General features: G+C 40.0%; 1 protein-coding gene across 7 annotated transcripts in view; it reads left to right on the top strand.

The window, feature by feature from the left end:
- BCLAF3 (BCLAF1 and THRAP3 family member 3) overlaps positions 1-14,526 on the top strand; it is a 58,448-nt gene extending 43,922 nt beyond the window's left edge. For all 7 annotated transcript variants that reach the window (XM_047843753.1, XM_047843754.1, XM_047843756.1 and 4 more), the window contains 2 exons: positions 1,635-1,790; positions 11,707-14,526. In XM_047843753.1, the coding sequence (XP_047699709.1) occupies positions 1,635-1,790; positions 11,707-11,736 (186 nt within the window). In that variant the 3' untranslated portion in view covers positions 11,737-14,526. The remainder of the gene's footprint in view (positions 1-1,634; positions 1,791-11,706) is intronic.
- Positions 14,527-15,076: the final 550 nt, after the last annotated feature.

Below are 15,076 nucleotides of genomic sequence, written 5' to 3'. Positions count from 1 at the left end.
TACCTGAATTTTCTGTAGGCTTAAGAAAATAATTGGAAAATAGGCCTGGCATAAATGCTTTTTTAAATAAACTATTATGCTTCATTATGCACAACATACCCATTTGTTCATTAATTGTGGAAACAGGGTTATATTTGGGTTTGATAATTATTCTGTTATAATATACCATTTGTACATTCACCACAGGGAAATCAAACAAATATTCCTTGTCCTCTTATGTGTCTTATAATACTGGGCAGTATGCAGATCAGGAAATGGTCTTTTTCAGTGTAAACTCTTACCATGAAAACATTTGCTGTAATGGGATTTTATGGTAAAGAAAGATTGACTTTTGAAGGTACTGACAGGAATAAAGAGAGTTTTTAAATTTTTTTTTCTTTAAAGTTTATTTATTTTGAGATGAGAGAGAAAGAGAGAGAGAAAGAGAGACAGAAAGCTGGAGAGAGGAAGAGAGAGGAAGAGAGAATCCCAAGCAGCACCAAGCCTGACATGGGGTTCAGTCTTATGAATCGTGAGATCATGACCCGAGCCAAAATCAAGAGTTGGACGCCCAACCCACTGAGCCCCCCAAGGCGCCCCTAGAGAGTTTTTGATTCTTAAATAGATGTTGATATTTAATGTCCTCCCCCAATTGGGGATTTTATATATTACACTGTGAATCAGAAGGATAATTTTAGAAGCCTTTTTTAAATGTTTTGTTTATTTTTGAGAAAGAAAGAGATAGGCAGGGCCAGAGAGAGAGGGAAACACAGAATCTGAAGCAGGCTCCAGGCTCTGAGCTCTCAGCACAGAGCCCAGTGTGGGGCTTGTACCCTTGAACTGTGAGATTATGCCCTGAGCCAAAGTTGGATGCTTAACTGAGATACCCAAACACCCCTAGAAGCTTTTTTTTAAAGTTTTTATTTATTTATTTGGTCACAGAGAGAGAGAGAGAGAGAGAGAGAGAGAGAGAGAGAGAGAGAGGCAGAGAGAGAAGGAGAGAAAATCCCAAGCAGGGTCTGCACTGTCAGTGTAGAGCCCAATGTGGGACTTGTACCCTTGAACCGTGAGATTATGACCTGACCTGAAGTTGGACGCTTAACTGACTGAGCCACCCAGGTGCCCCCAGAAGGATAACTTTAGCACATTAGATAAGGTTTTGAAAGTGGTACTTTTTTACATGATAAATTTCAAGAATTTCAATTTTTTTATGTTTGTTTATTTTTGAGAGAGAGACAGAGTGCGAGTCGGGGGAGGGGGGGAGTTGGGGGAGGAAGACACAGAATCCCAAGCAGGCGCCAGGCTCTGAGCAGTCAGCACAGAGCCCAACCCAGGGCTCAAACTCACGAACTGTGAGATCATGACCTGAGCCGAAGTCGTCGGACACTTAACCAATTGAGCCACCCAGATGCCCCAAGAATTTCAAAACTTTTAACTTAGTTTTAAAAATTGCTTTTATGTAAATTAAAAAAAATCATTATATAAACTAAACTAGGAGGCTAGTTTGAGGTAAACATACTTTATTACCATCAGTAACCTCTTCCTTTTTAATATACGTGGTGCCTAGAATCAAGAGTACCGGACATTTCCCCATTTCTTACACTAATAGATTTGGAAGCTGTAGTTTTTACACTTAATTTTTTTTTTCTTTACAGACCAACTTTAGAGGTGGCAGATTCCAGCCCCATTATAAATCAGGCCTAGTACAGAAGAGCTTATACATTCAAGCTAAATATCAGCGTTTACGATTTGCTGGCCCAAGGGGATTTATCACTAATAAATTCAGAGAAAAATTACTGAGGAAGAAAAAGGTTAGTTGCATTATGATCTTTTAAAAATGTAGAGTGACTTTTGAACTCCTAAATCATCTATGTTTAATAGATCAAATGGTTTTTTTTTAGTTTAATTTTGACCTAAGTTACAACCTAGATTTCACAAATGTTATTGCATGATAGTTGAAGAAAAAGTTCAAAGAGTGATGGTGTTGGAGTTGTGAGACTGTCTAATGTTAAAATGCTTTTTGCTGTTATGCCCCAAATGCTGTGAATGTGTCAGCTGTTTGAGCTTTTTACTTTGGAATATCTGTTGTGTGATTAATGTTTGAAATGGAAATTCAGGTAAAAAACGTTTAACCGGTGTATTTTAGCCTTCTACAATGTGAATTATCTAAGTACCAAAGGATATTGAACTGACTGTATGAAAAGGACACACGATTGCAAAATATACTAACTCTTCTTCTCCCCCATTCATGTGTTTCTTATTGTGATAAAATGCATATAAAGTTTGCCATTTTAACCATTTTTAAGTGTACAATTCGGTGGCAGTAATTGCATTCATAATGCCTGGCAACCATCGCCACATGTGCTAACTCTTAATGTTAATAAAAAGTTTCTCGATAATTTGAATTTTGTTCTTTTAGGTGTGGATTGATTTTACTTAAATTTGTCATGTTTATATTTCAAAATGCAGCATAAAAATGATATGAAGTTACCTTCTGGATATTTTAAATGAGAGCAATAACATTACATCAGTTAAGTGAGGCATGCTTGCCAACTTTCTGACTCAGTTTTGTTCACTTGGGGCTGTGTTTTCTTTGAGAAATGTATGTGTATCCAGTGTTGCTATCATATAGTCTAATGGTGGTTTTATACATTTTCTAACCATAAGTGTTTCCTTAATTATTCATGCTTGTGAAGCCTTTACCCTGAGCTCGAGTAGTGATTTTAGTAAAACTTGTTTTTCAGAAGATGGACTAGTAGAACGGAATTGACAACCGTTTGTGTGGGCTTTTTTAATTTATTTATTTAAAAAAATTTTTTTTAATGTTTATTTATTTTTGAGAGAGACAGAATGCGAGTGGGTTAGGGGCAGAGAGAGAGGGAGACACAGAATCGGAAGCAGGCTCCAGGCTCTGAGCCGTCAGCACAGAGCCCGACGTGGGGCTCGAACTCACGAGCCATGAGATCATGACCTGAGTCAAATTCAGATGCTCAACCAACTGAGCCACCCAGGCGCCCCCCCCGCCCCGTTTGTGTTTTTTTAAGCTTTAGCATTAACTATAATACTTTCTGTAACTTCTCTCACCTCCCACCCCCCGATTTCAACTGGATACCTTAGGTGAAGTTTCGCATTTCACCATGCGTGTCACTCTTGATGTCACTGAGGTTATGAAAGCCATCTGTTCCTTGAGAACATGAGTGTAACTGGACACATTTCCCCTCTTGTACGCTTCCCTACTGTTAGACCGAGGTGCTGCTTTTCTTCCTGACTCGTGTGGCAAGTTTCTTTGCAACAGATCTTCTAGGCATTTGTCCTCATTCACAGATGGTAGCCTGGCTGTTGACGGGGAAGCAAGTCATTGATTTCCACTCAAGGAGGAAGGTTGAGGCAAGCCTTTTCCTCAGTTGCAAGGTTGGGATTCGGGTACATGTTGTGTGTTCTTTTCTGTTGGCTCTCTGTTAGCTTCCTCTGACTCCATTTTTACCTCTAGTTTTTAGATGACTCGGGACTCCTGAGGGCTTGACCATCTGCCTCAGCCTGCAGTTTCTATGTGCTCATTGAACTTGTGCTGTTTAGTCATTCTTTTCTTAGCCTCACCGTGCCAGCTTCCTATTGACCACCCAGTTCTTCCAGACCACATCAACCACCAGCCTCCCTTAACAGCAAATAGAAACCAGACATCAAGCCTTCATCTGAGGACCTAAGAAGTGTGTCCTAGAGGAGGCCACAAGCTGCTATGAGTCTCTAGTCTTTAGGGGCTAGGCGTTTTATGTCCTCTAAAATGTAGCAGTTACAGGTAACATCCGGTGCAGGTCTAGCCTGCCCTCCTTTGTCTTTCACTGCCATCTGAGGGCTTTAGAAGTAGTCCCAACACACTGCATTTTGTGACATTCACTGTCTATAGCTCTTTTTCTTACGCCTGTCCTTCTGGATGCTACTTTGTTTTTGTATTGTAGCTTTGACATGGGCTTTTACATTCTGGCTACTGTCAGTACCTACAAGCGAGGCATAAACAGGCTGTTTTGTAGATTTGTGTTTGAACAGCCCAGCTCTCCAAGTATGGCATGAAATGAGGTACATACGATACAATTAGCATCCTACTTAACAATTGAGTTCCACATTCTCCTACCCTTTAGGATAAGGAATGAGGCATTGCACCTTTTCTGTTTCTGCCACGGTCTGAACTAAGGCACTTAAGGCTTACCTGGCCTTTGGGCTGTCCCAGTAGTATTGTGCTGCTCTGAAACCCCATTCCATGTGTGTAAACTGATGACTTAGACCTATTACTTCATTTTCCCTCAACCTTTATGCCCTGAAAGAAAAGAGGTGTGAAGGCTTGGAGTCTTTAGTTTTTTCCAGTGTTGCTTGCTTCTGCTTTCCCTTCGATTAGGGCCACTTTTGCTCCAATGGAGTTACTGAATGTGAGGTACCACTTATATCACTTTTCATCTCAAGCTTCTGCTTCGGAGGGAACTTTGAAGGTCTTGTCCTGGAAAGAAGCCGTAGTCTGGGTGCCATCTGTACACCGCTTTTTTTTTGCTTTTTGCCCTAAAAGAGAATTCATTCTTTTTATTGTTATTAGATCACCACCTAGATGAATTAAAGATTCATCACCAGTTAATTAATCTAGGTGCCCTGGGGCTGCTCTAGCCTGAAACCAGATCTGAACCTACACACCCATACGTGCCTGACAGTCCACCAGGAAGGTTCAGACTGACCTTGTCTGGACTGCTCCCTCCCTAGCCGTGGTGAAATGCCTGGGCTGATCATTCCTGACTTGGAAGTCTTGTGGTGCTCATCTGTAGTGCGGTCCAGTCACTGTGCCATCATTCACGTGCTTCCTCTCTCCAACACCAAACGGTCTCAGGAAGGAGTGGGGGAGATCCTAGATGTGCTCCCAATATTTCTTCTTGTCCCACTTCACAAGACTGATTGTGGCTCCCCAGCTGCCTACAAAATAGCAGGATTCCCAAGCAGTATTAACAAGTACAGAACTGAAATGCTTCCTCCTAATTTATCTGGTGTTTATCATTATTAATCCCATTCTGGCACCTACATTGTCTTTTATCATGTCTCCTTTCTCTCAGATTCTGTGCCTGGGCTAGACGATGAGGGGGTGGGAGGAATGTCTGTTACCACCTGGAGTAAGGCTGGTCTGTTCACAGCCATTCACAAATGCCCCCCTTTAAAGATCCTCTGCTCATCACAAAGTTTTCAGAAATTCTTGGGGGAGTAGGACAAAGAACGTAGTAAAAATTCATGAAGCCACCTCTGAGAACATTGCCTCTGAAAAAATGCTAGCGGTTGAGTGTTTAGTCAGGGAGACCTGGACCTCTTTAGCATCACAGATTCTCTCGCAGTCCTCGGGGTGCCTGTCAGCGAGGTGCCTACCAGCACTCGGCCCGTGGATAGGAAAGGGAGAAGGGAGAGATTGTAAAGACACTGCAAGAAGGAAGTTAGAGACTGGGATCTGTGGCTCTTGGGGTTGAAGAAACCCTTGAAAGTCATGGGGTGCAAAGACAGAATGGGAGCCAAGATCAGGTAGATCACCAAGAATCCGTTCTACACCCACTGTGTCCCTGGACCTGAAGTGTGCCATCATCGCCCTCAGACATTTGTGACCTCTGGAGCCTCCAGTTTCACTATCTCTCTCTATGACTTCTTTGTCTTATTTGGTGGTTTCCCTTCTTCTATGCATCCTTAAAAAAATATAAGCATTCTCTAGCATTCTATTCTTTCTTCTCTTTGTTTATTCCTTCTACTTGCCTTGACTGTCCTCAACTCTTCCCAGGGTTCCAGCTGTTACCTCTGGTGATGACTTTATCCCTCATCACTCTCTAGAGCCCCAGAAGTCCAGCTGCCTCCAAGGTGCCTCTTGAGGGCACCTCCAGTTCAGCATGTTCAAAATCAAACTTTCACTGGCACAAACTACAGCATGGGTGACCCTTAAAAACATGATGCTAAGTGACAGAAGTCAGTCACAAAAGACCTCATATTGTGTGATTCCATCTACGTGAGATACTCAGAATACGCTGAGCCATAGAGAAAGTAGATTAGTGGTTGCCAGAGACTGGGGGGGTTAAGGAAAAATGGAGGCGTGTGTGTGTGTGTGCCTGCTAACAGGTATGGGGAGTCTTTGCGGGTGAGAAGATACTCTTAACACTGATGGTAGTGACTGATGGTGGCACAACTCTGTGAATATACTAAAGAACCATTGAATTGTACAGTTAAATGGGTGAAGTGTATGGTGTGTGGTTTATATCTCAGTGGCACTGTTGAAAATAAAATCAAATTCACTCTCCTCCCCAGACCACTGGTTTCTTCTGACAGCTAGCCAGCTAACCAGACACGGTTCCTGCTTCCCCTTCCAGCTTCAGCCATTGCAAGGCTTTCTGTCATTCATTCATTACTTCGTTCATTTTATTTTATTTTTTTTATGTCTACTTATTTATTTTGAGAGAGAGAGCGCACATGAGCAGGGGAGGAGCAGAGAGAGGGAGAGAGAGAGGGAGAGAGAGAGAGAGAGAGAGAGAGAATCCACACTGTCAGCATAGAGCCCAACCCGGGGCTCGATCCCATGAACTGTGAGATCATGACCTGGGGCAAACTGTTACATTGTTCTTTTAAAGCTCTTCCATGGACTCTGCACACCACATAAATGTGATAAGTAACATAATTAACTTTTTAAAATATGCAAACAACCTCTTTTAATGTGAGAAATTTTATATCAGTCATTTTTTCCCTTGAATTTGGATATCCTTCATATTTTATTTAGTTATTTTTATTTTAGAGAGAGAGAGAGCAAGAGAGTGCCTGTAAGTGGAGGAGGGGCAGAGGGGAAGAGAGAGAGAAGCTTAAGCAGGTTCCATGCTCAGCATTGAGCCCAACATGGGGCTTGATCCCATCACCCTGGGATCATGACCTGAGCTGAAATCAAGAGTTGGATGCTCAACTGGCTGAGCCACCCAGGCACCCCCATGTATTCATATGTAAATACTACTTATTGCTAGTAGAATAACGTAGTGTTTTAGGTATCCATTCTAACTCTCTTTTTTCTTTTTGTTGATGTAAGTCCTGAGAAACCTTGTTAATATGATTCTATAGATGAGAATGAAAAGTCTTTTATTATAGCAACGCCACTTGATTCTTTGGACTCACTCTGAATTATAGGCCAAAAAATCACCTAGTGATCTGTCATCAAAAACTGTTTTGAATGTTCTTTTGTCCTCCTTCAATTTTATTAAACAAAGGCAAAGAAGTGGAAGCCATGTGACTTGCAGAAGTATGCTATTTATTAGTAGCTGTTAGGGTGGGTTCATTTTCTTGACACCATCAGCAACATCTCCAACTGCCCTGTTTTGGGGGAATCCCCAGGTAATGCAAAGTAGGAAGATTCAGGATGAGAACTTGTATCTTTCTTGTATAAAGTGGAGGGTGAGGGACCAGCCCTAACCACTTGTGCAGGTAGATTAATTTTGGAAAGTGAACATTGGGAAGTTGAAGATCTAGAAAGTAATTCTTCCCAAACTATCTGTACTCACATGCTCCTTGGAAAGTCTTCATATGTCCCTAAGGGTAGGTATACCCTAGCTTGATAATTGCTGACTTACTTAACCAAGCCTCTGTTGATGACTTTGGTATAGCTTACAGGTTTTCTTATTTTTGGTAACACTGCTGGGCAAATTGACGTTTTGGTACCTTGCCATAGTCCACCTTTTTTACTCATTTATGCTCTGACCAGAAGTACATGAAAGGGCCCATTTACCTACACCCTAGCAGGTGCTCCACATTATCAGTCTTTATTATCCATTGTCAGTCTAATAGCAGAAAATAGTTCTCATTTGCCTTTCTTTGGTTATTAATTATGTGAGCATATTTTAGGCATCTGTTGACCAATTAATGCCTTCCCTCAGCTTCCTTATTTCTATGCTTTGCCAGTGTTTCTGTTGAGGAATGGTACTTTTTCTTAATGATTTGTAAGAACTCTTAATTTACTGAGGATATTAACCTATCATACATTTTGCTGGTATTTATTTTACGTTTGCCAGCTATTTGTGGTAGCTTTTACATTACAAAATTCGTAAATGTGCATGAGTCTGTTTGAGTTTGTGCTTATATGGTTTCTAGATTTCATATCATACTTATGCTTATAAAAATTCCTTATGGTGTTTCCTTTAAGGGGTTTTTTGGTTAATTTTTAAAACATATAAATATTTATTCCCTCTAGAATTTATTTTTATGATACAGTGTGAGGTTAGAATCTATTTTTTTCCAATGGATAGTCAGTTTTTTGATACCACTTATTAAATAATTTGTCCTTTTCCCACTGATTGAAAATGCCACCTTTAGCGTATGCTACATTCTTATGTATTCCTGATCTGTCGTTGGAATATTTGGAGTCTCTAGCTTGTTTCCTTGCCTGCTGTAATTTGCTTATTCTGTGCCTTCACTACTAGCACAGTTATTCTCCCAAACACAGCCTGAATCATGTCACTCTTATGCAAACTCTGCAACGATTCTGTTGCCTACAAGAGAAGAGACCAGACTTGTTCACCGCCTTCAGTCCTAACAAGCTACCTTTGTAACCACATTTCTTCATGGAACCTCTGCTTTTTGGAACGTAAAATATGTTTTCATGTATTTGTATCTTTGCTCCTGCTGTTCTCTTGCCTAGAAATAGCCTTCTGATCCCCACCGTTTTCTTATTAAACCCTGCTTTCCTTTTAAGACCCACTGTAAAGCCTTACCAAAGCCACCTCTCTAGCTCTTGTTTCATTTCGTCTCTCACTTGTTGCTGTTTGCCTTCTTGTTTCCCCAAGTAGATGGTCAGCTCCTTGAGGACAGAGGGTACCTCATTGGTCTTTGTATCTTCCCCTTTTGCCTTTCATTTAGTCTGTCTTTAGAAAACACCTGTGGAATAGAACCAAATCTAATCGTATATACATACACGCACTCACATGCATCCATCTATAGCTCTAAAAAGTTATTGAATGAGCGGTGCCTGGGTGGATCAGTCAGAGCTTCTGACTCTTGACTTCCACTCAGGTCATGATCTCACAGTTGGGTTCGGGTCCCACGTCGGGCTCTGCAGTGATGATGGGGAGCCTGCTTAGGATTTTCTCTCTCTTTCTCTCTCTCTCTCTCTCTCTCTCTCTCTGTCTCTCTGCCCCTTCCCTTCTGGCGCACACACGCTCTCTCTCAAATAAACTTAAAAGAAAGAAAAAGTTACTGAATGGTAGTAGCCATTGTGTCAGGGGTCCCCAAGACCAGCCCCAGGTTTTGTGATTGCTAGGACTCAGCATATGGTGGCACTCACAGCCGTGATGTGTTATAATGGAAGGCTGCACAGCACATCAGCAGAAGGAACTGGCACACAGGCAAAGTCTAGAGGACACCAGGTGCAAGTTTCTAAGAGTCCTCTCCCAGTGGAGTCACACGGGACGTGCTTAATTCCCGCCCCCCCCCCCAACTTGGGGCGCCTGGGTGGCTCAGTCGGTTGGGCGGCCGACTTCGTCTCAGGTCATGATCTCGCGGTCCATGAGTTCGAGCCCCGCGTCAGGCTCTGTGCTGACAGCTCAGAGCCTGGAGCCTGTTTCAGATTCTGTGTCTCCCTCTCTCTGACCCTCCCCCATTCATGCTCTGTCTCTCTCTGTCTCAAAAATAAATAAACGTTAAAAAAAAAATTCCCCCAGAAACAAGCTGTGGTAACACATGTGAAATGTTGCCGACCAGGAAAGCTCGTTAGAGACTCAGTGCCCAGGGTTTTCATTGAGGGCTGGTCACATAGGCACCTCGGCCAGTTACATACCGAATTCCAGACTCTCAGAAGGAAAGCAGATGTTCAGCATAGACCATATTGTTTGCACAGTTTAGACACTCAACAGTGGTGAGAACCCTACCAAAATCTAAGTTCCTGGCTGACAGCCAAGGAACCTAAGTTCCTGGCTGACAGCCAACCTTGTAAGTAGCCTTTCGAAGGATAGCAGTCAGATATGCTGTATTAACTCTTCCGCACAACCATCTTTTTGAAGAGCTTAATTTCACAGATGGTAAATGCCTAAAGAGAGGAGGAAAAAATCAGTATGTAGGAATGGCCAGGGAAAGTATGCTAAGCACTTTGATTTTTACTCTCTCCTCTTACAGAGGAGGTCAGCTGAGTCATAGACAAGAGCAGGGCACAGAAGGGGCTACAGCCAAAGATCCATGTATGATGGTAGAGTGTAGACAGTTGGATACACATGGGAGTGTGCAAATTATAGAGGGCCTTGAAAGCTGGGTAGAATATTGAGGATGTGATGTAGTAATAGTAGGACATCTTGCTAGCCTGAGGAGAAAGTGATGTTGAGGATGATGGCTTGGTGAGCAGTGGGTATGCAGGGTTCTGGGGATGAGATGACATGGAGGGAGACCAATAAGGGAGCATTTGCAGGGATAGCAAGTGTCGACCTAGGAAAACTTAGATGAGCATGGTGCTCATATCTCTAGTTCAGCATTCTGCTTAAAATAGCTGTTCACATAATTGGAAGAATGGAGGGATCAAGCTGAGAGATGGTGTGGGTGTAGAAGAAGCTACATCAAGGATGAATGTGATTCAGAATAATTGTACATTTTTATAAACAAGATATTTCAGCTGAAAAAAATTTTAAGAATTATTATAGTCAGAGTTTCCTTTTAAAGTTGTTAGTAGGCAGCAGATATTTTATTTGAAGATCAATGTATATGATTTTTGTATTATAGAAAATTAAGAAATGGGACACGATGAATTATACCTCTATTTAAAGGAGTGATGTTGACAAAAATAAAACTATGCATGTATTTTGAACATTTCACCAATTAACCAAAACAGAAAGAAGAGTAAGAATTTTCTATCAGCACTGTTTTTGTTTAGAATTAAATGTTGCCATACTAATGTAAATGCCAAAAAATAAATCAACTTTTAAATTTCTTTCAGTTTTAATAATATAAGATCCTAGTAAAAGGTAAGGATATATGTATTAATAAATATTTTAAATGTCCCAGGAAAACATGCCATTTACCATTTTTGCACTTGTATTAGTTGCATGGTCTTCTGTCCAGTTTGTGGTTGGTAATTTCATATTTTGCATAGCATCACAGTATAGAAGCCATGTCCATTACCCTCTTTAATCAGAGTCTTCTTGTTATGAATTCCTTTTCCTGTGCTTATGGAAGCCTTACATCTTTTTATGTTGTAGATGACCATCCAAAAGCAAGAAAGCTTCCCCGCCCCCAGCAATAGCTTTCTCTGCTATCAGCCAAGCCAGAAGAGTCCGTGTTGTTTTAGAATTAAATATACCATATATTGACAAAGATAAAATACCAGTTTGAGACTGGGTGTATGTCACATCAGGCTCTGTGCCTGAGGGGCAGAGTTTTAAGAGTCTTGACTTTTTTTTTTTTTTTTTTTTTTTTACAATCCCCAGGGAAACTCGCCCAAATAGCAGAATGCCTTTTCATCAACTTACTAATACCAGCATATTGAGTGTCATATATTTCCTTTGTCCTACTGACCTATCATTTGGTATCTGCTTTGCTGTGTTCTGTTGTTACTTTGCGTCTTTGGGGTTCCACATACCTTTGTGGGGGTCTAAGCTATAAGTGGTATAAAAATTAAAACATCTTGGAAATTGCAATGTGAAAAAAACTAGCTCAGATGTTATAGTTGACTCCTCTTTTGAAGTTTGTATTTCTTTTGTTTTCTCTCAATAGGGGTATACAAACATTGCCACCCCAGTCTAATCTGGAATTGTTACAAACGGAAACGACACTACAGGATGGTATTCGGGAGCATCTCTTTTTATCAGAAGTTAGAATTGGCACTCAAGCACTAATACTGTAATTTCCTTGATAACATAACTTTATTTTTCTGTAGCAGAATGCTGCAACTTTTTTACACTTAACAATTGCTTTTAAATTACAGTATTCAATGTAAAAGTTGTATTAACTACAGTTTCTTTTGCAAAAAGTCTTACAAGGGCATTATTTGTTGATGTGTTTTTCTCTGAGCATGGTTTCATAGAGAACTTAACTGAGTTACATCCAGATGTTTATATGTTGAAAGTTTTGCTTATGTAATAAAAACAAAAAAAAAAGTATCTGAATTGTATAGTGTCTGTACATGAAAGAACTTTAAACAGTGGCCTTATGGTAGCAAATTTTATACCAGTTTTTCTTTTTTCTGATGATAGTTTGGCTTATAACTTGAAGTTTTCTTAAGTTTCTGAAGATCAAGGCCTATATGATTTATACATTCATATTATGATATAAGAAGGCAAGAGAAAAGGTGCTTCAAAATTTCCATCAGGTAGTTATGAGTGCACTGAATTTTTAGTAATTGGTTCATTCAGTTTTTTCCACAACTATTTGCTCTTTCCAATTTCAAAATGCTATTGTGGAAATTATGTAAAGATTTTGTAATCTCTGTTCCATCTTATTTTCCCCTCAGGGCAAGCTTGTGCATATCCTGTTTTTAAAGGCTTTTTAAAAATCTGACAGACAAAATTTCATATTTGGAAATTGTACTTTACTACTACAGCATTATACATTTTGCAAACACATAAAGTGTTTATTTTCAGTTCAGTTGTATTGAGTACGTACTATCATAAGGTAAAATTGATGGGATTTTAAATAATATTTTAAGTCCCGGTACCTTATTTCTTTATGTTTTCTGTGTTCTGCTTAATAGTACATACACATTCCCCGTTAAATTTCTGTGAACTGCTTATTTGTAATAAAATAAAAAACTGTTGCTCCTCCTGCTCGAAGAAGTTACTTGCCAGTTTGTGAGAACATTATTTTAATTTCATATGAGAATTACAGCCCTGAGTAGGACCTGTTGATATTTAAAATAGTTCGGCACTTACAAAGGCAGAACTTTTAAAATCAAAATCTGGTAAGAACTTGATTTCTCATGACTGGATGTGAAAAATCTTGCTACAAACATTTAATTTTTTTTTTACATATCTTTGTAAGATAGGGCAGCCATTTCCTTAGTGGGTCAGCAGTAAGTGGGGGCGAGAGTACTTGCATTAAAATTGGGTAATAAATTTAGGTCGATGTCCTGTCTTAATGCTGTGTACTGTCTCTGTAAGTCAGGTTTTCCAAACATATTGAACATTCCACTTATGGTAAGAAAGAAATACATGTGCACAGTAGTATGACAGCTTTATATTGTGTTAGGTTAACTATTTGGTCAACACATGTTTATTGCACAGGTCCCATGCTAAAATTATAGCAATGAACAAGAGAACAAGACACGTGGAGCCTGCCTTTATGGTCCAAACAGGCTGATATGGAAACTGGACATTAAACATGGAAATGTAGCTCAGTAAACAGCATTAATTCTCTGGCTACATTTATTTTGGCACATAAGGCTAAGGCAGTTGACATGACATTGATCATTCCACAACTGATTTCCTCTTTAGGCATGTTTGGATATACTTTTGGCATCATCTCAATATGCAAAGCATGTTATTTGCAAAACACCTATTTGTAATGTGGGTGTATTCAGAAAATATTGAGTGCATAAGATTTAAAGCCTAAAAAGAAAGGCTTGCTGTATAATTTCAAGTGTAATATAAGGACAGGAACTGTGTCTGTCTCGTTCACCATAGTATCCCCAGTTCCCAACATCCTACTTGGCACACAGTAAGAACTCATTAAATATTAGTTTAATGAATGAGTAACAAGTAGAATATGTTTTTTAGGATCTAAACATCTAGCTTGCATGTGGAGGTTGAACAAAAGTTTATCTTATCCATAGCATTTTTTATTGACTGAGAAGAATTTGAATTCTCCAATGCATAAGACTCTAAAAGAGAAGTTGTTTTGGTAAGTCACATACCATCGCCCTCTCCCCTTCCCCCCCTGTATGGTAGGTATGCTCTTCTCGGCACTGGGGAGACAAAGATAATAATATGACAGAGTTCCTCCTCTAAGGAAACTCATCAGCTGTTGGAGAAGAGATTCACAAAAACAAAGAATTCAGTATAGAGTGTTAAGTGCTTTACTGCAGATATATTTACAGAAGTTGAGACAAAAAGTTGGCATTCCTGGTTCAGTATCCCCTGGTAACATTTTCTTTCTTACTGATTTCACAAAACTCAAAAGGCACTGTTCTGTTAGTGGTTTTGCTGGTTTTAAAATTTTATGGGTTGGGGAAAACTGGGTAAAGTGTACATGGGATCTCTCTGTATTATTTCTTATAGGTCCATGTAGATCTACATTTATCTCAATATAAACTTCAATTAAAAAATATACCCATAATCTTATCACAGACAAAACTGCTATACGTATTTAGGAGGCCACATTTTCTTTTTTTCTCTCTTGGAAAAAACTATTATATTTACATTGTAATAATTTATGTAGATGCATAATATGGGCCACATTTTACCCAACAAATCCTACATTGGTGAAGTTTATTTTTTATTCATTCTCTTCTAAGGGTATTTTTTTCTTTTTTTATGAATATAATTTATTGTCAAATTGGCTTACATACAACACCCAGTGTTCATCCCAACAAGTGTCCTCCTCCCTGCCCATCACCTACTTTCCCCTCTCCCCCACTCCCCCATCCACCTTCAGTTTGTTGTCTGTATTTAAGAGTCTCCTGTGGTCTGCTTCCCTCCCTCTCTGTAACTTTTCTTCCCTCCTTCCCTTCTCCCCTGGTCTTCTGTTAAGTTCCTCAAGATCCACATATGAGTGAAAACATGGTATCTGTCCTTCTCTGACTGACTTATTTGTGAAGTTTTTTTTTCAAAAGGGTGGAGATACTTCGAGGCAGAAGTGGGAAAAGTAAAGCTGAATCAGAAACTCACCTTCTCCATTACCTAGCAAACTCAGTAAACCTCGGCCACAGATTAACCAGCAGCAACCAATCAAGGGAGAGGGGAGAAGATGCTTTTGCAACAAGGTATGGTGTGACTTCAACCCTGCCCCTGCCCCCTAAGTAGCACAGAGTAAAGAAACGAAGTTGGCGACATCTTCGTGACAAGGGGCCCCAGTGTGGACAAAGGGACTGATGAGATGACCAGGCCATTCGGAGTCAAGTCAAGGAAAACCCTTGGGAAGATGAAGTCAT

This window comes from Prionailurus viverrinus, chromosome X, assembly GCF_022837055.1.
Source record: "Prionailurus viverrinus isolate Anna chromosome X, UM_Priviv_1.0, whole genome shotgun sequence".
NCBI classification, from domain to species: domain Eukaryota; kingdom Metazoa; phylum Chordata; class Mammalia; order Carnivora; family Felidae; genus Prionailurus; species Prionailurus viverrinus.
This window is presented reverse-complemented; position numbering and strand designations above follow the sequence as displayed.